This window comes from Asterias amurensis, chromosome 9 (genome assembly GCF_032118995.1).
Source record: "Asterias amurensis chromosome 9, ASM3211899v1".
NCBI lineage: Eukaryota > Metazoa > Echinodermata > Asteroidea > Forcipulatida > Asteriidae > Asterias > Asterias amurensis.
This window is the reverse complement of record NC_092656.1, coordinates 15,702,587-15,728,898: the sequence shown is the minus strand read 5'-3', so window position 1 is coordinate 15,728,898 and position 26,312 is coordinate 15,702,587. Positions and strand designations below refer to the sequence as shown.

General features: G+C 40.5%; 1 protein-coding gene across 1 annotated transcript in view; it reads right to left on the bottom strand.

The window, feature by feature from the left end:
* The window catches only part of LOC139941511 (phosphatidylinositol 3-kinase catalytic subunit type 3-like), a 249,235-nt gene that overhangs the window by 199,863 nt on the left and 23,060 nt on the right, over nt 1–26,312 (bottom strand). The window contains exon 2 of the mRNA XM_071938045.1: nt 18,523–18,677. Within this exon, the coding sequence (XP_071794146.1) occupies nt 18,523–18,593 (71 nt within the window). The 5' untranslated portion in view covers nt 18,594–18,677. The remainder of the gene's footprint in view (nt 1–18,522; nt 18,678–26,312) is intronic.

Genomic DNA, 26,312 nt, shown 5'->3' with positions numbered 1-26,312 from the left:
AGCAGTATAACGAATTGGAGAGCTCGTTGGTAACAAAAATCCAACATTTTCACATATTCCAAATGTTGAAGCGAGTAGTAACACACCCAGTCCAAGGCACAAACATCTCATACTTATGTTGGTGACATCCATGTTGACATTAAACATCCAATAAAGGATGATCTCAATATTTCAACTTTGGCCAAATAGACATCGTAGATACCGGTTAATAACCATTTTCAAAATGAGAGTCAAAAATGCACCCGGCCGCACGGCTTTTTCAGCCGAGAGTCAAAAGCTACTTATGAATGATAATGATAACGTAATACCCCTGTGACATGAGCGGCGGATAAAAATCACGACGGTCAAAGACATGACAGAGGTAAACACACACACACACACTGGAAGTGGATGATCTTGAGTCTTGGTCACATCAGCAAAAGCCAACAGGTGGTTTATTTTTGAACATTTGTTATACATGAAGAGAAATAACATCACAAAGTTTCAGTTGTTGGTTTTTTCAAAATAAAAAATTTAATTTCACCTTTTTCAAAACCCCCGCTGTTGAGTTTTTAGTGGGAAATCATGGTTAAACAGTGGGATAACATGTGTGACCAGGCACTTTAAGTGACTGCCCCCTCTTAAGTTAACTAATTGTTGACTTAGCAGCAGCCCACCTGCTGAGGGTCTTATTTCCCAGGGTATGGTCAGCCCCAGCTCTACCCAAGGTATAGTGTAGCTATTGTGCAACTAAGTCATTCCATTGCAAGTTATCATCGTGTGTACAAGTCATTTTCCAAGAGTCTCAGAGCTATTCCAGTTTTCAGAGTTATTCCCATCCTTGTTATACTTACGCATCAACCCTTCTTTTTTTAATCTTTTGTGCTTGTGAATAAAATACTTGTATAAAAAACCAATCTTGTCGGGTCACAGGCGTCGTAGACAGGATACAAGTAAGCAAGCACAAAAAAGGGTTGGTGGTGTGACGCAACAAGGATGGAGGTGCTGCAAGATCAAGTGAAGATGTTGACAGCGACGCTGGAGGAGCTGAAGTTAGCGAAGGCCGTGACACCCAAGATTGTTGTCATGCCTCGGGACCAGGGAACGAAGCTGTCCGGGAAGCCAACAAGCGACAGAGATCCGGAAGTCCGTGAGTGGGCGGAAGACATGCTCCGTTTGACAAAGGACATGTCTGATGAAGAGGGCGCCCAGACAGTCCTGGATCATCTCGCTGACAGTGCCCGAGCTGAGGTACGTCTCTGTCCCCCTTTGGTGAGAAGTACCCCCACACGCATCATAGAGCACATTATGCTGACATATGCATGCCACGAGACGCCGTCCACACGCTGGGAGGAGTTCTACAGCAGACGTCAGCGTGGAGGGGAGAGCATCCAAGAATTCTCCCTCAATCTCCTGAAGTTACTCCGTAAGGTGGAGACCGCCACTTCAGAGGACAGCCCCCTACTGGAGAACAAAAACGCCATCTTGATAGAGAGATTTTCATCAGGGCTGGCAGATGTGTCTCTACGGCGTGAGGTGAGACGGTACACGCAAGAGAAGGAGGACATAAACTTTGCCGACCTCCGGAACACTGTTCTGTCGTGGGAGAGCACCCCACCACCACCTGTTGCAGAGGCCCGAGCAACTAGGGCGAAGACGGACGAGGTAGACAGCAGCCTCCAGAAGCAGCTGGACCATCAGGCGACTCAGCTGAAGGCCACCCAGGATGCCTTGAGCCAACTTTGTGGACAGGTGTCCTTACTCCTGTCGAACCAGAAGACCCCCCAGCCCTATGGCAGTCAACAGAGACCCGCGGACCTGCTATAACTGCGGCGAAGTAGGCCACATCGCCAGATTTTGTCGCAGACCCAGAAGAGACCCGAGAGGAACCCCCCCTGCAGCAACCCACACTTCCCACCAGACCTGGACCGAGGCCACGCCCTTCAACCCGCCCCAACCAAGAGATTCCCCAAACGCCTACCCTCCACAGTAAAGAGCCAGGCGCTGGAGGGAGAGAGAGCTGGCTCAGCGAATTGGAGCAGAGAGGAAGTCTTTGGTAGAGCGGTGACGAAGAGCCCGGAAGTGATTGTTGAGGTGATGGGTCGGCAGGTCCGGTTTATCATCGATACAGGAAGTGAAGTCACCATTCTACCAGAGACTACTTTTAAGCAGTTGACACCCCAGCCGCCCAGAGTTCAGGATGTTTCGAACTGGCTGCGAGTCCATGCTGCCAATGGAACGGAGCTGCCGTATGTCGGATACACCGAGCTTGACATGGACGTCTGCGGAGTCAAACTTGGCGGTGTTGGTGTACTCATATCGAAGGAGTCTGAAAAGATGGACCCACCTACTGGTCTTCTTGGCTGCAACGTGATAAGTGAGGTGAGGGCAGCACTGGAGGAGAAGCATGGGAGGAACTACCTAAAGACAGCGAAGGGGAACGTAAACCACTGTTGGGCCGAGGCGCTACTAGCGTTCGAGCTAGGTGAACAACAGTCACCCAAGCTAGAATTTGCAAGGTTAAAGGGGAGAAAGCCGATCTGCATTCCAGCCCGTAGCAGCATGGTCATAACTTGTACGACACGACAACTTCGACATAGCCCGGCGGTTCTGATCCAGGCCGTACAGGGAAACCATGGCAACCTCCCAAGAAATGTGGCAGTCATAGACACTTGTTCCATCCCCATCAACGGATCCGTGTCAGCAAAGATGGTGAACCTAGGCGAAGAGGATGTGTGGCTACAGCCTAGGAGCAGGATTGGCATCGTTTCCCCCATTCGGGTGCTTAAATCCAGTACTGATGCGACCCCGGCAACAAGCAACGGTATCCATCTAGATGTGAGAGAAGTAGAATCCAATCGTCTTTCCACAACGGAGCCACCGATGCAAGAACACCTGCCCTTTGAAATCGACCTTGAAGATACAGAACTAAACAGCGACGAACAGCGGAAGCTGATGGAGCTCTTGGGTAGATACAAAGATGTTTTCTCCCAAGGAGCAGATGACCTGGGGTTCACTACAACCGTTACCCACAAGATCCCCGTGACCACTGACCGACCCGTCTGTGTGCCCCACAGAAGAGTACCCCCACACCAGATGGAAGATGTCAAGGCTCATCTACAACAATTGCTTGACCAGAAGATTATTAGACCCTCTACCAGCCCATATGCTGCACCTATTGTCATCGTACGCAAGAAGGATGGTAGCATACGCCTCTGCGTAGACTATCGGGCACTAAACGAGCAGACCAGGAAGGATGCGTATCCCATCCCAAGAATCGACGAGGCCCTGGATTCCCTAGGTGGTGCGAGAATGTTCTCCTCATTGGATCTCGTGCAGGGGTACCACCAGGTAGCTGTTGCCGAAGAGGACATCCCAAAGACAGCCTTCCGTGCAGGCACCGGTGGTCTCTACGAATATGCTCGCATGCCATTCGGACTCAGTAACAGCCCAGCGACTTTTCAGAGGCTAATGGAGGTTGTGCTCGGAGATCTAAATTATGGGAGTCTTCTTCTATATCTCGATGACATCCTGGTGTTTTCCAGCTCATTCCAAGAACACCTAGCGAGACTGGAGGTAGTGTACAAACGACTTAGACAGCATGGCCTGAAGCTGAAACCCAAGAAGTGCTACTTTTACCGAAAGGAGTGCAAGTATTTGGGCCATGTCGTCTCTGCGAAAGGTATCGCTACTGACCCTGCCAAGACCGCAGCCATTGGTGGATGGAAGCAACCCCAAACAGAGAAGCAGCTGCGAGCTTTCCTCGGAATTGCTGGCTACTACCGGAAGTTTGTGAAATGGTTTAGTCAAATTGCAGCACCTCTCCATGCACTTCTCACTAAACATGGGTGTAAGAAGGGAGCTGCCTGGAGACGTCCTTCGTCAAGTCAACAGCAGGATTTTCAACAACGGTGGAACGTAGACTGCACCAAGGCCTTCGAGCAGTTGAAAGCGCGACTGACGTCCCCTCCTATCCTGGGTTATCCGGATTTCAGCCTGCCTTTCATCGTCGAGACTGATGCCTCCTTTGATGGTTTGGGAGCTGTCTTGTCCCAAGAGCAGAAGCACGGCAAGGTGGTTCTCTGCTATGCCAGTAGAAGTCTCCGTCCACCCGAGAGGAATATGTCGAACTACAGTTCGATGAAGCTGGAGTTGCTTGGTCTTAAATGGGCCATAACGGAGAAGTTTCGAGACTATCTTCGTTTATACGGACAACAACCCTTTGTCATATCTTAAATCGGCCAAGCTTGCTGTAGCGGAGATGAGATGGGTGAGCCAGCTTGCCCAATTTAACTTCAACATCAAGTATCGTTCTGGCAGGTCCAACGCGAACGCTGATGCTCTAAGTCGCCAGACAGCTCATGCCGAAGAGACTCTGCCAGAGGTAACCCACTCTACATCACTACAGGAGATTTCTGACGCAGCACCCAAGGTAAACCGAGTAAGCGTTCGCTCAGCCATTGCTGTAGAGGCTACCCCAGCAACGACTACCCTCCCAGGGTACACTCCTGAAGAATTGGCCAGACTGCAGAGTGAGGACCCAGTTATCTCCAGACTGTTTGTGTTCTGGAAGCATGGAGCCAAACCAGACTTGACCCAACTGAGACAAGAGACGACAGCCACGAGAAATCTCATACGGAAATGGGATAGAATCCGAGAGAAGGATGGTGTTTTCTATCTTCATTCCCAAGATCCTTTGGAAGGTGATCGTACTCAGTTAATTCTGCCCACCAAGCTACAGCCAGTGGCACTAACGGCTCTTCACAACCAAGGTGGACACCAGGGACAGGAGCGCACCCTTGAATTGGTAAGACAGAGGTTCTACTGGCCAGGCATTGCTGCAGACGTAGAGAGGTGGTGTAAGAAGTGCGAGCGATGTACTGTTGCAAAGGCACCAGTTCCAAACATCAGACCCACCATTGGAACCCTTCTTGCTGAACATCCCCTTGACGTCCTTGCGATCGACTTCACCCTGATGGAGAAATCTTCAGATGGCAAAGAAAACGTTCTGGTCATGACTGATTTTTTCAGCAAATTCTCCATCGCGGTACCTCGCCGGGACCAGAAGGCATCAACTGTCGCGAAGGTACTTGCCAAGGAATGGTTTCAAAAGTACGGTGTACCAAGGAGAATTCACAGCGACCAAGGGAGGAACTTCGAGTCGGCGCTGGTGAGAGACCTTTGCTCTGTGTATGGGATTACCAAAAGCCGGACCACTGCCTACCACCCGCAAGGAAATGGGCAGTGCGAACGTTTCAACCGGACTCTTCATAATCTCCTTCGTACCCTACCCTCAGAGCAGAAGAAGCGGTGGCCTGAGCACCTGCAAGAGCTGGTTTTCATGTATAACTGTACGCCACATTCATCCACGGGTTTGTCACCATTCTTTGTGCACATGGGCCGAGAGCCAACCCTACCGATTGATCTGATGTTTGGCTTAGCAGAGACGGTGACCACTTCACCACCAGATCTAGACGCGTGGGTGAAACAACACCAACAGAAGTTGAAAGATGCTGCTGCATTGGCCAGAGGAAAGATGCAACAGAAGGCAGAGAGTAGGTCTAAACGTAATGACGTCAGGGTTAACGACAGGGGAATACCCATCGGGACAAGAGTTCTTCTTCGAAGTCACCCCCTTGGAAGGAACAAGATCGCTGACCACTGGAAGGCAACCCCCTATGTTGTAGTTTCTCAACCTCAGCAGAATGTTTATGAAATTCAGCTGGCTGATGGCACTGGGCCACTGAAGCGAGTTACCAGGACGGAGATCCTCAACACTAAAGAAGTTGTCCCCAGCGAGGAAGACCAACAAGAGGAAGCGACTCCCAAGTCATCAGTTGTTAATTCAGCGATGTCTGAAACAGAAGACCAGGACGACAACACGACCAGCTTGGACGGATCCACTCTTGTAATGAAGATTACCTACACTGTGTCCCAACCCCCAAACCCCGTGATTAGTTCCTCTTCGCCTGTGTTAAACATTCAGCCCCAAGGAACAGACGTAGCAGCGAAGCCTGCAGTGGATGCAGTCTCCTTCGATTCTCCTTCGGAACCTAAGCCGTCAAAGGCTGATATTCATCCTGAGAGTACGCACATAGCAGCGGAGCCTGCTATGGTAGCAGTCTCCGTCGATCCAGTCGTATCCAACGTCGATCCAGTCGTATCTAACGTCGATCCAGTCGTATCCAACGTCGATCCAGTCGTATCTAACGTCGATCCAATCGTATCCAACGTCGATCCAGTCGTATCTAACGTCGATCCCATCGTTAACACCACAGATGACACTCAACAGTCTACTTCAACTCCAGACGAGCCTGTGAGCAAGCCGTTGAGGCAATCCACTCGCCAAGGAGCTGGTAAACACTCCAATCCTTTCAACCTTCCCAGGACAACCAATCATCAACTTATGTCTACTTCATGTATATCAGCAAACTATACTCTTCTGAGCGATCGTTTAGAGGGATGGATCGATGGTTTTCTACAACAGGCGGTTACTCTTACTACTCCACTCCAGACGTCGGAGCTATGAAGACAGCTATTAGAACTCTTCATCTTAGGGACTGTTGTTTTGCTATGTATTTTATTAATTTTTGGTTTTGCATTATTGGGCACTTCTGGTGAATGGAATCCATTGATCAGGAGTAGTATCCAAATTTGTTTAAAAGTTTCCTTGTGAAACATTTTTTCTTTTGGACTTTGTTTTTGCTTTTCAATTATGCGCAAAAATGCACAAGTTGGCGTTGCACCGCAAAAAGGTAGTTTTATATAAACTCAGTTTTTAGAAGGGTTGTTGTTGCGCTTCAAGATTAATATTTTGCATTTTTTTTTTCATTTTTCTGTTAAATATTGGTGTGGAACCCAATAGGTTAGCAGAGGAGATTGTGACCAGGCACTTTAAGTGACTGCCCCCTCTTAAGTTAACTAATTGTTGACTTAGCAGCAGCCCACCTGCTGAGGGTCTTATTTCCCAGGGTATGGTCAGCCCCAGCTCTACCCAAGGTATAGTGTAGCTATTGTGCAACTAAGTCATTCCATTGCAAGTTATCATCGTGTGTACAAGTCATTTTCCAAGAGTCTCAGAGCTGTTCCAGTTTTCAGAGTTATTCCCATCCTTGTTATACTTACGCATCAACCCTTCTTTTTTTAATCTTTTGTGCTTGTGAATAAAATACTTGTATAAAGAACCAATCTTGTCGGGTCACACATGGTATAAACTTGATTGTGTGTAGGCACAATGAACATTGAACCTTCTATCCAAAATTTGATGTAAACAATGTCCATGGACATATCTAATGTGTACAGGTTTGACAGAAAACCATTGTTGTCAGTCACAGATTTACATTTAATTAAAGACAGTGGACACCCTTGGTAACTGTCAAAGACCAGTCTTCTCACTTGGTGTTTCTCAACATATGCATAAAATAACAAACCTGTGAAAATTTGAGTTCAATTGGTTGTCAAAGTTGCGAGATAATAATGAAAGAAAAAACATCCTTGTCACACGAAATTATGTGCTTTTAGATGCTTGATTTTGAGACCTGAGGTCTCGCAATGGAAAATTACTTCTTTCTCAAAAACTACGTTGTTATCTCCGCCGATAAGTGTGTTTGTTGTATTGTATTATCATTACTGCTTCATGGTATTATCCCAAGGTATTTCTATTATTGTCCCGCCCGCCTTCCCCTTTATTTATTTCAATCACTGCATTTCCGGTATTTACTTTGTATTGCTTTGGAATGTCCAGTATGCCCGGGTACCAACGTAGTGGGCGTTGGTTGCTAAATATATTCTTGCAGCGAACGCCTTAGGCTCATTTCTGTTCCTGATTCCGTTGCGTTCTGTTCGTGTTCATTTTTAGTTCTACTCAAACATGTAACTTCACAGCCATCTCCCGTAAGTAACCTTATTTCGTTTACAACTGTATTATTTCTAGCATTTACTTCCCTCACGTATAAATATCCTAATTTAAACCTTCCCACACAAAACTTTCCTTATGTAAATATTCCCCTGTTCAGGTGCCATTTTTTTCTTGTTTTCCTTATAATTATTAATCACCATGAGCCAACTCACTCGGTCCCCCCTTTTACGGCACATAGTTTCTGGAGTTAATTTCTCGTGTAATTCAGGTTCTGGCTATTTCATTCAGTAATTATTATATTGCTTGGAATTAATCTTAGTGTGTAAGTCCCCTGTTGTTTCCTGTATATCTATTGTTGGTTTATGTAACGTTTATATCAGAATACCTCAGAATGTCCCCATTGTTTCCTGTATATTTATTGTTGGTTCATGTAATGTTTATACAAGAATACCGGTGAACGCCCCCTCCGGAAACAACTGCTGGTCATCCTTCAGACAAAATAGGTCCTCTGCTAACACACTGGTCAAGAGTTTACACTACAGGTAAGCATGTGACTGGTCTATATTGGTCTAGTTACTGGCAACGTTACCCTTCTTGACATCCTTCATAATCAGAACCATATTACTGGAGATGTCAAGTCCAAGCAGGCGCAAGTGTGAAACCTCATGCAGAGTAGATGAGCCCATACAAATGGAGGGAAATGTACCATCTTTAGAGCGTGAAAGGGACAGTAGTTTAGTTTTCTTAGAATTGAAGGTTACCAGCCAGTTGTTTCCCCACTTCAGTGCATTCTCTAAATCTTTATTGAGTGAGGCACCCACCCCACCACGAGAAGTGCTAGAAGAGTTGGAGGAAACACTGTAGAGGGTTGAATCATCAGCATACATGGCTAGCTGAGACAAGATTACATCAGGTAAATCGTTTATGTACACAAGAAAGAGAGAAGGACCAAGGACCGAACCCTGTGATGCTGTCATGGAGGGATTCACCTATATTTTTGCAATCATAGAAACATGGCTTACCGGAGAACACCGAGACAACCACGCCTTACATGTAGGTGACCTCCAAAACACGTTACCTTATTTCAAGATATTCCACTCTGCTTACACAAAAAGGAAATGGAAAAAATACACTAGCCACAATTCAAAAGTTTTCTCTAACTAAAAAAAAATTGCATGTTTCATTTCATGTAACACAAAACTCTTTAATGTGAGCATCCAACAGGATACTTATAAATGGTCACAGCAAAGTGAACTTTTAGGTATACATGGCAAAACCATGGTCAGTCGCATTACGGTCAGTTGCATTACAGTTTTCCAGTCAATGGAACCTTTGGCAACCTTGGTGTTTGATGCTGAACAGGCAACAGGACGTGTGAGTTGTTAGGCCTTTCAGCCTGTTACGGTCATTGATAAACTGCCGTGGCAGTGGCATGGAATGTCCGTTTCCAATCTGGTGTATCTTCATTCTAATAACTATTGTCCACTGCAAAAAAGATGATTTTACCAATATGCATGGTTGAAGGTAAGCTTGCTCCCTGTATTCTGTTGGCTTCTATAACCAAGCTTGCCAACTGTGTTTCTAGCCTCAGGATCCATCAGTATTCCATGCAAGAGTTCTAGAAGCTTCTTTCTCTGTCAGCAAATTAAGAAACAGCTGTAGACGGCGTCTATATAAGAATGCTACAGGTGGCCCTTGATGTGCACTGCGAAGACCATATGCCCAACTCCCAGCTCTACGCGCCCTACCAAGAGTATGTGTCAAGATCAAGGAACGAAGGATGAGACTTGCTAGCCACTGTATCCGCCATCCAGAGCTAGCTGTGAGCCCTTAGTGCTTTTGGAACCCATTGATGGAAACAGGAGCCAAGCAGGAGGAGACTAACATTCGTAGATCAGCTGAAGACGGACGCAACACAACAAGAAACATTAATGCTGGACCGGGATGCGTGGAAGACAACCATCAGAGTATCACGAGAAGGCGTCGGTTTCAATGGAATTTCCTGGTTTTTTTAGTCCCATTGCCAGTGACAAACAAGGTTTCTTGTAGAGTTGTTGCTATCGTCAAAGGACAAGCACATCAGTGTCTGGAGAACTACGAGGGTGCTGCACATCTTAACGGTAAAACTAAGACATATCATGTAAACGCTCTAAACCAATGAAAAGGCAGAATATCTGTACGGGGTGTTATAATGTTACATACCAGTCACTAAATGGTTGGTCATATCTGCATTTATTTAAATAAAGGTCCTCAAAATGAACATAATGTAACATTTTGACACTTTTCCCTGGGCAAAACCCATTAGGACATTAATATTATATGTTAATTATCATGAGGAGACTCACAATTAACTATAAATATGCTCAATTGCCTTGAAACTCTTTGAAAACCTGTCCAAAAAGGAGATTTTTAGGTGAAAATGATGCATGACCTCAGGTCAAGGTCACTAAAGGTCAATAGAAAAAATGGCAACATCATTTTTATTGTTCTAGGGACACATTAGAATGCATTTATAATGGTTGCCATAAATTAACATGAAATTTCCACAGGACCTGAAATCTGTACATTTGCCCCCCTTCTACATGTTGAAGGAGATACGTAAGCGATGCTGCTTTGAGTTAAGGCCTAGAAGTTGGTCTCTGGTGAGCGGATGTTGATTAAAAGGCAGAAAGAGCATGACATTATGTACTTTCGACTGCCTGACTGGAGGCAGGTATCAGGTCTGGGTTTGGGTTGATTTCCCCAGTTTTGAGAAGTTGAATCTGACAGCTTCCAACACAGACTACATTACTATAAATGCAAATCTTGGATCAAGTGTACAGTACAGTCAAACAAAATGGCTGCTGCTTAGCCTGCAATGAGTGCGTGCATAGGTGATGCTGTACATTGGAGTTCAGTGGTGGCTGTACGAAACCCATTGAAAAGACTGGGGCCAATTTCATAGAGCTGCTTTAGCAAAAAATAGCTCCCTTATTTTACACATGTTACTGACCAAAATTTCATGCCATATACATTGCTAAGGGCATCTTCTTTGAAATATGGACCATTTTACAACCTCAAATGTCATTTTTCAAAAAATTATTTATTGACCTTTTCAGATATTTCAAATAATTGTACACATATTAAGGTTTATTAAAAAGTTCATATAAGGATAGAGAAGTTGATTTTAATTGTGTTGTGATCATTTTAAAAGTGTAGAGTCTGCAGCAGTGAAACCTGTGGTTATATATATTTAATTCAAAACTAGCTTAAGTAAATCACAAGGAACATGCATTGTTTGCTATAATGAGGTCCAACAGATGTACTTTCAAATAAAATCAGTAAAAAATCAACAAAACACCAAACACAGAAAATATAAGTTTGACAGAGGAGGGCATAAGGTTGACAGAAAAACAAAGCAAATATTGCCTCTAATTATTTATTTTCTGGCACAAGACCACTGTAATTTCGCTTATTATTGCAGCCTCTCATACCTAATATCTATCAAAAATAAAAACTTTGTCAAGCGTCCACATTTTTTTTTTAGGTAAAAAACGTCAGTTTCGAATGTAATTTTTGACAGATTTTAAGTGACGATCGCCAAAAAATGACAGATTTGCATGACGTTCCAGAAAATAGACGGACTTAATTGCAAAATGACGTTCCAGACATTATTACCTTCACGCAATCCACATCAAACGTACCTGAACGGAAGTTGATTTAGTTTCCAAAAACTAGCGTTCAGAAGAAAGTATTTCCGTTGTAAATCATCTGAAAGACATTTTGGTTTTTCGTCTGGAGCTGTCCGATGGATTGTCGAACGGCAGTAAATGCTGACGTCATTTTCTTGACAAAATTATTTTGCCCGAGTATAAGATCGCGCAGAAAAACATGTGCTGATCGCGCGTTCCGTAAAAACACTGAGGGTGCCTGACTACAAGCAGACGTTTGAGGGGGTACGTCTCGTGTCAAAGGTCAACTTACAGGCCGATCAGAAAATTCATGAACGTCGCGCGGAAGTAAATGACAGACAAGGAAAAATTACATCGCTGGAGATTTGAAAAACTGATTACTCTGATAGCTGACCAGGTATCGCAGCAATCATTGTCACAAAATAACCATTATTTAAACGTGTTTTCTTTGTATTTTTTTCCAACTTATTGAATGTCTTAAAAATTGGTTAACTCACGTGTTTGTTATTGTTGATCTTTTACGGAAAAAAAAGACGCAAGGAAAATTACCGATTTTTTTTTTTTTTTTTTTTTTTTTCTTTTTTAATTGTCGGACTTTGATTGTCTTTTGCTGTTAAATTATTTGTCAACATCCCCCACCACCTGCGCATTCAAAAGTTAAATAAATGCCCTGCAAATATGAAGTTTTTATCATTTAAATACCTCAATTATCTAACAGGTTGTTGAGGTCTGTCAAAAATGCTGATGTCAGGGACTCAAAATCTTTTACCTTGATTTATTTGAAAGGCCTGGGCTGTCAAAATTGTGTATAATATCTTGCTAGGTACCTCTTAGTTTATTACAATGTGTAAATAAACAAAATAGCTTTCACTTATGAAAATATCAGGGTCCAAATTTCAGACTTACAAATGGTCCACATAATAAAGAAGATGCCTTAAAATGTATGACTAGTATTTAGCTGTTGTTTACTTACGTAGCATAACAATTGAGTGGAGTCTTGGCCGGTAATCTGATTTTACTAAGCAATGAATTTTTTGCTTAAGCAGCTCTATGAAATTGGGCCCTGATCATCAGAAGCAGTTTATCAAAGGGAGTTGCTGATGAATGCTCAGCTTAATTTCCTCTTTGGTGTGCATGGTTGAGTGGCTGAGATTGAGATGACCAGTCCAAGATTGTAGGTTGGGAAAAGTGGTTTGTATATTGCATTATTATGTATAATGATAATCAAATGATATAAAATGTTAATTTAACATGGCAACGTCTTTGAAATATGGACCATTTTATAAACCTCAAATGTAGAGATATTTTAAATAATTGTATAAATACTTAGATTTACTCAAATGTTTGTGTAATAATAGGCCTACATGTGTAGTTCAGTTAGTTTTCATCTTGCAGTGTTCATTTGAAATAAGTAGAGTCTCCATCAGTGAAACCTGTGGTTGTCTATATTTAATTCAAAAATAGCACAAGTAAAGCACAAGGAACATTATTGTTTACTATGATGAGGCCCAAAAGATACTTTCAAATAATTTTGTTTTTAAATCAATAAAACACCAAGCTAGACAGAGAAGGGCAAACGAATGGCAGAAAAACAAAGCAAATATTGTCTGTCAATAAAAATTTTCTGGAACAGCACTTTTGTAATTTCTCTGATTATTGCAGCCTCTATAGTGAAGATCGCCAAAAAATTCACAGATTTGTATGACGTTCAAGAAAATAGACAGACTTTTTTTATTGCAAAATGGCGTTTCCAGACTTAATTACCTTCGCACACTCCACATCAAACATACTAGAACAGAAGTTGATTTAGATTCCGGAAAAAAAGCGTTTGAAATAAAGTATTTCCGTTGTAAATCAAATGAAAGATGTTTTGGTTATTCATCTTGAGCTATTCGATGGATTCTTGAACGTTCGTAAATGCCTCACGTTATTTTCTTCACAGATTTATTTTGCACGAGTATAAGATTGCGCCGAAAAACATGCTTATCGCACATTCTGTGAAAACAGTTGCTGTTGGCAAGTTTTGCGGGGCCACAGGAAGGTCCCCGCAACAAGTCTTGTGATAACTTTACGCATGGGTCAGCATGAATACCTTTAATGATAATAGGCAAGGTGGCCTGAATAATTGTACACAAAAGCATTCTTTAATGCCGATTGAGACTTTGAAGAATGTCTTATTGCCGCCATTCGAGTTTGGGAACACTTTTTTACAAGTCAAAATTGTCTGACCTCCCATCTTTGTTATATTTTTGCCGTTTTACAATTTTGATTTAAAGGTATAATGTTCGTATTCCGTCTTTTAATATTGCCGACATTCAAATTGGGGAACATTTTTTAGTCGGACCTTCCCTCTTGTAATATTTTTGAAAGTGAGGGAAAATGCATTTAATATTTTCTTTTAAAAAGAAGAATGTCAGTATTCCGTCTTTTAATATTGCCGTCAGTATTCCGTCTTTTAATATTGCCGCCATTCGAGTTTGGGAACATTTTTTTACAGTTTAAGATTGTCGGACCTCCCCTCTTTGATATATTTTTGCCATTGTGGGACAAAAATAAGTGGTTTTTTTTAAGGTATAATGTCCGTATTCCGTCTTTTAATATTGCCGCCATTCGAGTTTGGGAACAGTTTTTTACAAACTAATTTTGGTAATAGTACAATGTCCGTACTACAACTTTAAATATTGCCGACATTTGAGATGGAGACAAATTTTGTCCGACCTCCCCTTGTTATATTTTTGCCGCTGTGGAAGAAATTAAGCACCAACTACATGTAAAGGTTAATCTGGGTGCCTCTCATATCATCATAAGTGCTTCCAAAACAGCGAGGTTTTTATAAAATATAAGTGCAAATAAAAAGCAACGATCAGATCCGAGGAACTATCGAAAATGACATAAAACAGCCACGACCACTCCAGAATCCTGTACATGCTCCTGTCATGCCCCTTGTAGTCAGTTCATGGTTCATAGAATTATTTTCAAAGAGGTACAATTAGGTTCTAAACAAGCTTTTGAAAAAAAATTGTTGTTGTGTAAACTCGTTATAAAAAATATCGGTTTTTGCCAATTGGATTGAGAATTTAGATTAAATTTTGTGCAGCATCTTGACAGATTCTAGAAGTCTAAAGGCTTTCATCATTTGTTTCATTTTTGTTTTACCATTGATGACCGATTTTGTTATTTTATTTTTTATTTTATTTTTTACCGTAAACGTTTGTATTTGTTGACCCAGTAAAGTTTTTTTTTGCAAATTACCGACAAACTTGTGTATTATTATTTTTTGTTTGATGTTCTTCTTTTTGTTTTTTTATTTTAATGGGACGAGTTCAATAACACCTCTAGATAAAAATAGAAAAGAGGAAGGTTTTAAGGAGATTTTTGAATGTCTGTATGGGAGGGGTATCTCTGATGTGGATAGGGAGTTTATTATTTTTTTTGTTAAATCCTCTAAAGTTATTGATCACTCATACAACATCACTTGCATATTATTTCAGAATCACAGTTCCAAAATGTAAAATTCTAGAACTACTGCTACCAACAAAGCAAAACATAACATGGGTCCACTGGTGACAAACAATTAATTGCACATTGTATCTTAAATTTGCGTTCGGCGCTGGGCGGATGTGTTCCCGTCCAGCCCAGAGACTGAACGACTTGGGTGAATAAGATATACTCATGACCACAAAAACGTGGAAATACCAGCGAAAACAGAAGGAAAATTATCATGCAAAATTACCCTGTTAAAATGGGGAAAAGATTGTGGAAAAAAAACAAATTGTTTGATGCATTTGTCCCACAACGGCAAAAAATATAACGAGGGGAGGTCCGACATTTTTAACTTGTAAAAAATGAACCCCAACTCGAATGCCGGCAATATTCTACCATTTAAAAGAAAAAATGTTTATTGTCCCACAGCGGCAAAAGTATAACAGATACAGAAGGGGAGGTCTGACATCCTTAACTTGTAAAAATAAATGTTCCCCCAATTCGAATGCCGGCACTATGTAAAGTCGGAATACGGACATTATACCATTAGTTAACAAAAATTGTTGTCTCACAACGGCAAAAATAAAGAGGGGAGGACCGACATTCTTCAGTTGTAAAAAAAATGTTAACAAATACTCGCATGCCATGAATATTACAAGACTGAATTCGAATATTCTACCATTTAAAAGAAAAATGTTTAAATGCATTTTCCCACGACGGAACAAACACAACAATGAGGGGAGGTCCGACATTTAAAGAAAAAAGTTTATTGTTCCACAACAGCAAAATTATAACAACGAGGGGGAGGTCGGATTCTTAACTTGTAAAAAAAAAAAATTTCCCAAATACTCGAATGCCGGCAATATCAAAAGTCGGAATACATACACTTGTACATTACACCATTTTAAAAATAATTGTTTTTGTCCCACAACGGCAAAAATATGACAAAGAGGGGAGAACCGACAAAGGGAAAAATGATAGTGCCATTTTCAATGTTTACTGTAATGATGGCCCTGGGAACTAGACAGCGAAGCTGCCATGGCGAGCTGCCGATCGCCAGATAGACCCAATGACTGACAGAAAAACCAATTATTTTATCAACTGATCAGTGGTCAAAGGGGTGGAGACATTGACAAGTATGAAGTAATGACCAATTAAAGGAACACGTTGCCTTGGATCGGACGAGTTGGTCTATAAAAAGCGTTTGTAACCGGTTTTTTTTATGAATTGATATGGTTGGAAAGATGTTTTAAAAGTAGAATACAATGATCCACACAAGTTTGCCTCGAAATTGCGTGGTTTTCCCTTTACTGTGCGAACTAACACGGTCGGCCATATATGGGAGTCAAAAATTTGACTCCCATAAATGGCCGACCCTGTTAGTCGAAGAGGTAGAAGGAAAACCGTACATGTTCGAGGCATGTTTGTGTGGATCATTGTACATGTATTCTACTTTTACAACATCTTTCTACCCATATGCATTTTATAAAAAACGGTTACAAACGCTTTTCAAAGACCAACTCGACCGATCCAAGGCAACGTGTTCCTTTAAGGTTTTCATTGTTTTAGCTCTGGAACCAGTGATAACCTCTTTGAGTTTTTTCATCTTTTAATATAATCTACATGTAAGCAGCAATATCTGATTTAAGTTTTAAATCTGTACATCATTGCAATAAGGAGTAATGACCATGTAAGGTTTTCATTGTTTTAGCTTATTCAACTTGGACCAGTGATAAACTCATTGAGTTTCATCTTTTCATGTGAATTTACATGTACATGTACCATGCAATATTTGATTTAAGTTTCAAGTCAGTGCATCATAGCAAAAAGGAGTTATGACTGATTAAGATTTTCATTGTTTCAGCTCATTCATCTGGAACCAGTGATGCACTCATTGAGTTTGTTCTTTTCATATATGCATTTATATGTAAGAAGCATTATTTGATTGAAGTTTCAAGTCAATACATCATTGCAATAAGGAGTTATGACAATCTAAGGTTTTCATTGTTTCAGCTCATTCAACTGGAACCAGTGATGCACTCTTTTGAGTTTTATCTGAACATATATATGCATCTTTATGTAAGAAGCAATATTTGATTTAAGTTTCAAGTCAGAACATCTTGGCACTAAGGAGTTGTGACCTTTTAAGGTTTTTAAATGTTTCTATCAGCTCTTTCAACTGGAACCAGTGAAACAATCTTTGATGTAGGAAGCAATATAAGTTTCAAGTCAGAACATCTTGGCAATAAGGAGTTATGACCATTGAGGGTTTACATTGTTTCAGCTTTTTCAACTGGAACCAGTGATACAATCTTTGAGTTTTATCTTTTCATGCATCTATATGTAGAAAGCAATATTTGATTTAAGTTTCAAGTCAATACATCATTGCAATAAGGAGTTATCCCAATTTAAGGTTTTCATTGTTTTAGCTCATTAAACTGAAACCAGTGACAGAGAGATTGATTTTTGTTTAAACAACTTATTTCAAAACTTTAAGATTTAAGTTTGAGTTTGGTTCTTTAAGATCAAGATGTCAATGTTTGAGCCTGAAAAAAAAGTTTAACATTTGTTTTATTCCAAAACTTTTTTTTTAAATTATTCCAAAAACTTTAACATTTTTTTATTCCAAAACTTCATCATTATTGGAAAACATACATGTAGCTAAATATTACTGGCAAGTATAAATATCTCACTTGGGCTTTAACATGCCTAAAACAACTCAACTCAAAGATTCAAACTAAACCAAAAACTTTAACATTTCCACTGAGCGCGGACGGCCGGCCGGCCGGATGGATGGATGGACAGACGGACGGACGGACGGACGGACGGACGGACAGATGGACAAAATCGGTATTACATAGGCTTGCATTCTGCTAAAGCAGCTCACCAAAAACAAGTGGATGTGGGAGAAATCATGGATGAATCGACCATAATGGCACTTGGGGACGATCTATCGACGGCAATAATAAAAATTCTCATTGTTGAAACCAAATATTTGCGTAATATAAATTCTACAATGCTGGAAAGTCTCAAAACGGCATATTGTTGTAAAGTTGGGTAGGCCTATGGACATTCTTTTCTTACCAACTAATTGTTTTGTATGCATGTACAGCTTTTTTTGTGTTTTTTTGTTTGTTTTTGAATTTTGATTGTCTTTTGCTGTTTTATTATTTGTCAACATCCCCCACCACCTGCGCATTCAAAACATAAATCAACATCCCTGAAAATATGAGCATTTTATCATTTCAATACCTCAATAATCAAAGAGGTTAGGGACTCAAAATCTTTTACCTTGATTTAGTTGAAAGGCATGGGCCGTCAAAATTGTGTATGATATCCTACGAGGTACCTCTGACTTTATTGTATAAATAAACAACATGATGTAGCTTTCACTTATGAAAATATCAGGGTCCGAATTTCAGACTTACAAATGGTCTATATAATAAAGAATATGCCATATGCTTTGACATCTTTTTTGTATTTGTTGTACAGGCATGAAGAACATGTCACAAAAATCAAATTTTTACTTACACTTTTATCTGTACATCAACATTTAAATCACAGCTGTAGATATAATAAAACCTATCCGGCTCATCCACCATAATGTTCAGCTCTGTTGAACAACTGATGAGGCACAATCAGAATATCTTCAGTAGAGTAACTCCAGAATAAGCTCTTGGATGATTCTGCAGAATGACATAATATGCAATTATAAAAGTTATGGCGCAAGTTATAACAAACGTGTGAGATTTCAAGTCATAGAATTATTTTGATGAATATCAAACTACGAATTCCATTTCTTACACCATGTAAATACAATAATCTATATTATAAAAGTGCTTAAATCGCATGGGCGCCGCCATTGTTGTTTGGCAAGTGGTGCCCGCACCCTGCTAAAATGATGCGTCCTGGGGTAAATTTCGGGGTACCCGTGTTGGGGCATGTGTTGTTTGTGACGTCACAGTCAAAGCGCGAGCGTGAGTGCAGGCGTCCTTTGTGATGTCACAGTCAGGGCGCTGGCGTCCAGTAACTTCGCGCGTACATACAGTACAGAACAATGCATGGGGGGGGGGGACACGACGACAGGACGAAGACTGGTGGGGGTTATTAGAGCACGTTGTGTGGACAGGGAGATGGAAGGGGCATGTAGTGGTATGTCTATTGGAAGAGGGCGGGGGAACGCCAAAAAATGTAGGGAGTATTGTGGGGATGGGAGAGGCACGGAGGCGTGGGTTAGATATGGGACGGGATAGGGAAGGGGCACATGGTGGGACAGGGAGTTGGGGAAAAAATAGACGAGGCTGGTGAGGGGGGAAAAAGAAAAGGGGTTTGAAAGCTATACAGGACGGAAAATAATCAACTGAACTGGAACAAAATAAACGAAACGGGATATAAACGCTGGGAAAGAACCACTATCGGGATTCGCTGGAAAATATGGATGGGATCGACAATGCCGAAACGGAAAAAAGATGGACAAGTGTACGATTTCACAAAGCACTAAGATTCGTCTTAACTTAGGATGGGTTGTTTGCCACAGTGATTTGTATTGTGACCCTGCCCAGCCACTTTAGCCCTCCCCTGTATTTAACGCTACACTTGCAGCATTTTTACGTCAAGCTTTCTAGCGGGGTTGCCGCGCCAAGCGCGGTATCCCGCTAGTAAAAATAATAATAACTAGCATTTCCCCATCCCAGGTTTATTTCCACTTCCCGCTTATTTCGCCGTCCTGGGTTGTTTCCCATTTTTTTATATATATATATATATATATTTTTGTATATTTTCCCGTCTCCAGGTTTATTTCCTGTCCTCCATTTATTTTTACAAAAATGTCTGTATATTCCGTCCTTTAATAATGTCGGCATTCGAGTATTGGGATCATTTTTTTAACAAGGGGAAGTTGAACTCCCCCTCTTTCGGTATTTTTTCGCCGTTGTGGGATAAATGCAGTTTAAAACTTGTTTATTATTACAAAAATGTCTGTTTTCCGTCTTTTAACAATGCCGGTATTGAGTGTTGGAGAAGATTTTTTAATAAGTTAAGAATGTCCAACCTCCACTTTTATTATATTTTGCCGTTTTGGGAATTATTGATTGCCGGCATTTGAGTATTGGGGAACATTTGTTTTTACAAGCTAAGGATGTCCGACCTTCCCTATGTTGTATATTTGCCGTTAAGGGATATATGCAATTAACAATTTCCCACGATCGGGATTATTTAAAATGTTATTTGACCATCAGAACTACGTTGTTGTTAGTACTTTATTTGGCTCTTAAAGCAGAGAGGCATAGCGAGAACACTGGAAACCAGTAGCTAGAAGTATCCTATATAAAAACCTTCTGCTTGTGTCCTCTTTTACAATGTCAGATCCAGCAAGGAGCATCACATACAATGCACACAAGAGGAGATGTTTAGTGAGGCGTTGGTCCGCCATTGTTTGGCAATGTTGAAAATGTAGAGATCAGGCTTGTTTGGACAAGTCAGCTAATTATAACAAACCACAACAGAGGTGCGAATGCAGCTTTTGTGAAGACGGTTTTGATGTTGGGGTTTAAAGTGAGCCAATAGTGGAAGAAACTATCTACTAACTCAAACTCCTTTACATTTGCACGTGCTTTCAAAACAGCAAAGTTTTGATACCAATGGGCGGATTGCAATAAAACGGTCTAAGTCAGCGGTCTAAGACCAGTCAGTTACATGTATAGCCGGCTATTTGTCTTAGACGGTCTTAGCTTAGTCAGTCATTAAGCCTGTTGCAATAAGCCGGTCTTAGATAAGTCGGTGAAAAGTAATGAAATACGAACAAATGTCCCATACTTAGCACTTCTGCAGTCACTGGCGGTATGGCATTCTTCTTATTGCTTTGGTTTAAATCATTGGATATCAAATCTATGAGTTGTATCATTTTTTACTCTTAGGAACATATATTTACGATACACTGTATCATCATAATGCCTCTCATGGGTGTAACTGTAATCTATTTCTAAAATACAATCTCGTCGTAGAGCTCTTTGCATCAAATCATCTACAACTAACAAATGCAGCGCCATCTTTAAAAACCCAAAACAAAGACCGATTATAGCCAGCTCAGAGCAGGCTTAAGATTTAAGACTTGCTATAATTAAAGACCGCGCTATTGCAATCGGTCTATAATTAAAGGTTGTCTGAGCGCGTCTCAAGTTAGCCGGCTATAGCGCATAGACCGGTTTACGACCGCTTGGTGCAATCCGCCCCAGAAGTACAAACAAAAAAGCAATGCTCAGAGGCTAGGACCATCCTAACTACATATTTGAAAATTTGAACTCCAGGATCCTGTAATCGATTTTAGTATGCTCCCGTCAGGGCCCTTGCTAGTCAGTTCATGGTTCATAGAAATATTTTCGAAAACGTAAAAATACCACACAAGCTTTTAAGACCAGTTGTTGTTGGGTAAACTACAGCTGGTTTGGGCCAATTTGATTGAGAGTTAGATTTAAAATGTTAGCAGCATTTTTGACAGATTACGGAATTTGGAAATTTTTGTAATAAAAAAAAGGTTTTAACTGCATTTAGCCCGCAACGGAAAAATATATAACAGAGGGGAGGTCGGACATTCTAACGTGTTCATTTTTAAAAGACAGAATACGGACATTGTATTTAATAAAAAAAGTTTTTAACTGCATTATCCCACAATGGCAAAAATATAACAAAGAGGGGTAGTCAACTTGTTGAAAAAAAGTTCCCCACTAATCGAATGCCGGCATTATTAAAAGACAGAATACGGACCCTCTTGTAATTTCAATAAACAGTTTTAAACTGCATTTATCCTACAACGGCAAACATATTTACAAAGAGGGGAGGTCCGACATTAATTCTCAACTTGTAAAAAAAAAAGTTCACAAGTACTGATGCCATCATTATTTAAAGACGTTATTTAATATTATTTAAAGACGAATACGGACATTCTTGTATAATAAAAAAAAAAATTTGTAACTGCATTTATCCCACAACAGCAAAACTTTACCAGAGGGGAGATCAAATTAATAAAAAATGTTTCACTAAACTCAAATGCTGGCATTATTAAAAGACGGAATATGGACATTCTTGTATAAATTGTAACTGCATTTATTTAATTGTAACTGCATTTTTAATTGTAACTGCATTTATCCCACACAACGGCAAAAATATAACAAAGAGAGGAGGTTAACTTGTTTAAAAAAATGTTCCCCAATACTCGAATGCCGGCATTAATAAAAAATGGAATACGGACATTTTGTAATATATCCCAAAATTTTAGGGCAAAAATATACCATCGGGGAGGTCAACTTAATAACAAATGTCCCATTAAACTCAAATGCTACCACTGGCATTATTAAAGACGGATACGGACATTCTTGTATTATTTTTAAAAAAAGTTTGTAACTGCATTTATCCCACAATGGCAAAAATATACCTGAGGGGAGGTCAACTAGTTAAAAAATGTTCCCCAATACTCGGCCGGCATTATTCAAAGAAGGAAAACGGACATTTTTGTAATTAATTTAAAAAAATGTTTTAACTGCATTTATCCCACAACAGCAAAAATATACCAGAGGGGAGGTCAACTTGATACCAAATGTTGTATTAAACTCGAATGCCGGCGCTATAAAAATACGGAATACGGACATTCTTTTGTAATTAAAACAAGAAAAGTGTTTAACTGCATCTATCCCACAACTGCAAAAATATACCAGAGGGGAGGTCAACTTAATAACAAATGTCCCATTAAACTCAAATGCTGGCATTATTAAAGACGGATACAGACCATCTTGTAATTAAAAAAAGTTTTTAACTGCATTTATCCCACAACGGGAAAAATATAACAAAGAAGGATCAACTTGTTTAAAAACAATAGTTACAAAATTGTTATACTATGCAGGTTTCTCCACATGCGGTTTTGTCTGGGCGCTGCGCCCAGACAAAATTCTCAAAATACCAAATGCGCCCGGACAAAAAATATCGCGCCCGGACAAAATCGTCGTGCGACCGAACAAAAAATATTGCGCCCGGACAAAACATTTCGAAAAACACTTCACGACGAACACAAAGTCGGCTATTTCGTAGCGGCATTTCGCGTGCATTTTTCTCTGTGTTGCAGGGCATCCTGACTACATTTTTGACAACAGCGTGGTATTTAGACTTGGTTCCAAGTCTGTGATCGTGCGATCCTGATATATTATTGGATGAAACAGCGCCCTCTCGTGAATAAACATCCGTCATTAGAGCGAGTTAGAGCGTGGTAGCAAATCTACGGCGGAATTCTGCGTAGCTGATGCCGCACTCTCAGACTTGAAATCAAGTTTACGTGGTATAAGGCACCGATCAGAGATCGAAAATACCCGGATGCAAATCTGAAACTCAATTTTTTTTTTCAGGCGATCGTGCACAAAGTGGTTTTGTTCGTGCTGAAATGATTTGCGCAAAACTGTTTGCACAATCAGTCGATCTTGCAGGAATAGATTGTGCAATATGCAACCATGGAGGAAGAAATCTTCATGGAAACTGCCGATCGTGCAGGAATGGTTTGTGGTTTGTGCAATTGGCTTATCTATTTGAGCTTGAATAGTTTGCGCAATTTGGCAATAGTATAGGAGTAGTGTGCGCAATATGCCGATAGATATGGAATAATTTGCGCAATATGAAGATCGTGCATGAATTATTTGCGCAATTTGAAAACAATGCAGGAATGGTTTGCACAATTTGATGATAGTGCAGGATTGGTTTAGCGCCCGGACAAAATTTAACCCTGTGGGGAGAACCCTGCTATGTTGTAACTTGATACAAAGTATAACAACACTTCAACATTTTTGCTTTGTCGCCCTGCTCCCTGTCATGACTAAGACTCCTTGTCATGAGCCTTATTATTATGTGCTGGCTGCGCTGAAATTCTGAGTTCCCTGTCAGGCAACTACAAATGGGTATTGACACTGAATCCAGATATCAGATTGTACGCATGAACGCTCCTCGCAAGGCATTGATTGTGTGGAATTTTGGGGACAAACTGATAGCCCTGGACACCCCTCGAAACTGGTCAATCCTCGCTCGCATTCGCATGCTCGATGCACGAAAAACTCAAGTGTGGTAAACAAGTTGCTTCGAGCGATTTGCGAGTACACGTTCCTCGTGTGGGTACCTCCTTGCAATCATCACTGTATAACTGGAAAAAAAAGTTTGAAATCGGTTGTGTATATCTTGAGATATGGCTACAATTCCTGGTTGACCCAAAAGTAATGGTCAACATGGCGGAACAGTTAAAGGCTAATCTGCAATGTTTCCCAAGGAGTCTATGACTGAAACAAGTTTTAAAATTGGTTGTGTAGGCCCTAGTTCTTGAGAGATGGTCCCACTTCCGGTTGTCCCAGAAGTAGAGGTCAACATTGGGTCATGGTTTTCAAAAATAATATTTAATGCCTGAAAAGTCTGTAACTAAAAACAAATTTTAAATCGGTTGTGTAATTCTTGAGACATGGTCCCACTTCCAGTTGACCTGGAAGTAAAGGTCAACTTGGGGTCACAGTTGCCCATGTCCATCTCTTATGCCTAAGGAGTCTATTACTGAAAAAAAATTGAATGCGGCTGTTTACTTCTTACAGTCACCTGGAAATAGAATTTGTTTTTCTTTCAAACATAGGAGTATATTGTATATTATGCTTATAAACAATAACACCTTTTTTAGTAATTGTTTGTCACAATTTATATGTTTAAAAAATAGATAAAGTTGTTTTGGGGGGTGACTCCACCTACCCCTTTTGTGACGTCAATCGAGGCAGACTTTGCCTGCATGCAATGCGAAGAGTAAACACATGTGCAAAGTACATGTACCATCCAAGTTGTGAGTATGTACGTTTTCTCATTTTTCCAGCAGTGCCGACCAGGTGTATTGCTGTTGGATGCAGCAAAACAACTAAAGATGGGGATAGGTTGCATGTGTTTCCTGCAGAACCCAAATATACATGTATGTATGGGCGGTTGTGGGCCACGAAGTCAGACTTCCAAGAGCTATAGTGGTCCGGTATGACATCTTTTTCAGCGCTGGCAACGAACACTTGGAGCCGTCGTGCTTCGAAACCGGAATAGACCACACATTTGACATGAAGAGAAAAGTTATTCTTTTCCAGAGTGGGAAGTCAAAGAAGGTACCTGAAAGACATGACGAACCTAGAGGAGCGTTTGCCAAATGTGAAAAATTTGGATAAGTTTGAACTTTGAGGGCATGTTTTTAGCTTGCGATTCACCATCCGAGTGGACCGTCCGCACAGCAGCTGGGCAATTCCAGCGTGACTGACATTACATTTTTTACTAATTTTGAATATCTTATCAGCTCTCATGTCTAAACAATGACAGCTATCTAAACCATGTTTAGCATGGGGATACTAGGACCTGAATACACAATACAGCATTGAAACTTTGAAATTTCATGTTCAGCTTTTCCGACTACGGGGGTCGTTAACTGCCGTGACTGGCATTACAAAAAGCGACGCAACCCAAAAGTGTTAATATGTTTTTAAAACTTCTCTTCAAAAGTGCTACAGATCTAAATCCATATGAACATTATATCTAATAGGGTAACCAACACTGGTAGTTAGATGGAAAAAATTCTTCTTGAATTTTTTGATAATTATGCAAATTAACCTCCGTGACTGACATTACCGTGACTGACATTACGCGTTCATAACATCTGCTGGAATAACAGTAACACCAATTTAGCAAAACAAAATTAAAAATTCTGTCCACAACAGAAGTAGGATGAACTGTTTAGTTCTATTTTAAGGGAATAACGATAATCTTTAGGTGTTTAAAGGTTGAAACATGCATTAATTGTGATAAAATGTATTATGAAAGAGCTAAACAATTTAAGCTGCTATTTGGAATTTGGTAATTGGGATGAAGTTTTTATTGAAAAAATGACACATGAAGGAAGAGATGGGTGCTCCCTTTTTTAGTTAAATAAACTCTGTCAGTAACAATTGTGTAAATGTAGCTTTTCACATGCATGAACAAAATAGAGAGAAGAAAAGACTAAACAGTTTAAAACTGCTATTTCAGCTATTCCAGAACTTTCAAGCATTGTTTTTTTTACATGTCTGCTATAAACGCACGTCTACTATATTGTAATCATTTACATGGACTCTTACATCCTAGCCAGTAAGCAATATTCTCTAAGATTCCATTTATTTTATTTGCTCAATTTGCAAAACACCATGTGGTATCTACAGTACTTTAACTATTGCTAAGAAAATTGTGTAATTAACAAGCCAATCTTAAAATGTACTTGATCAAAATAGATACCAAATGAAAGCACAACA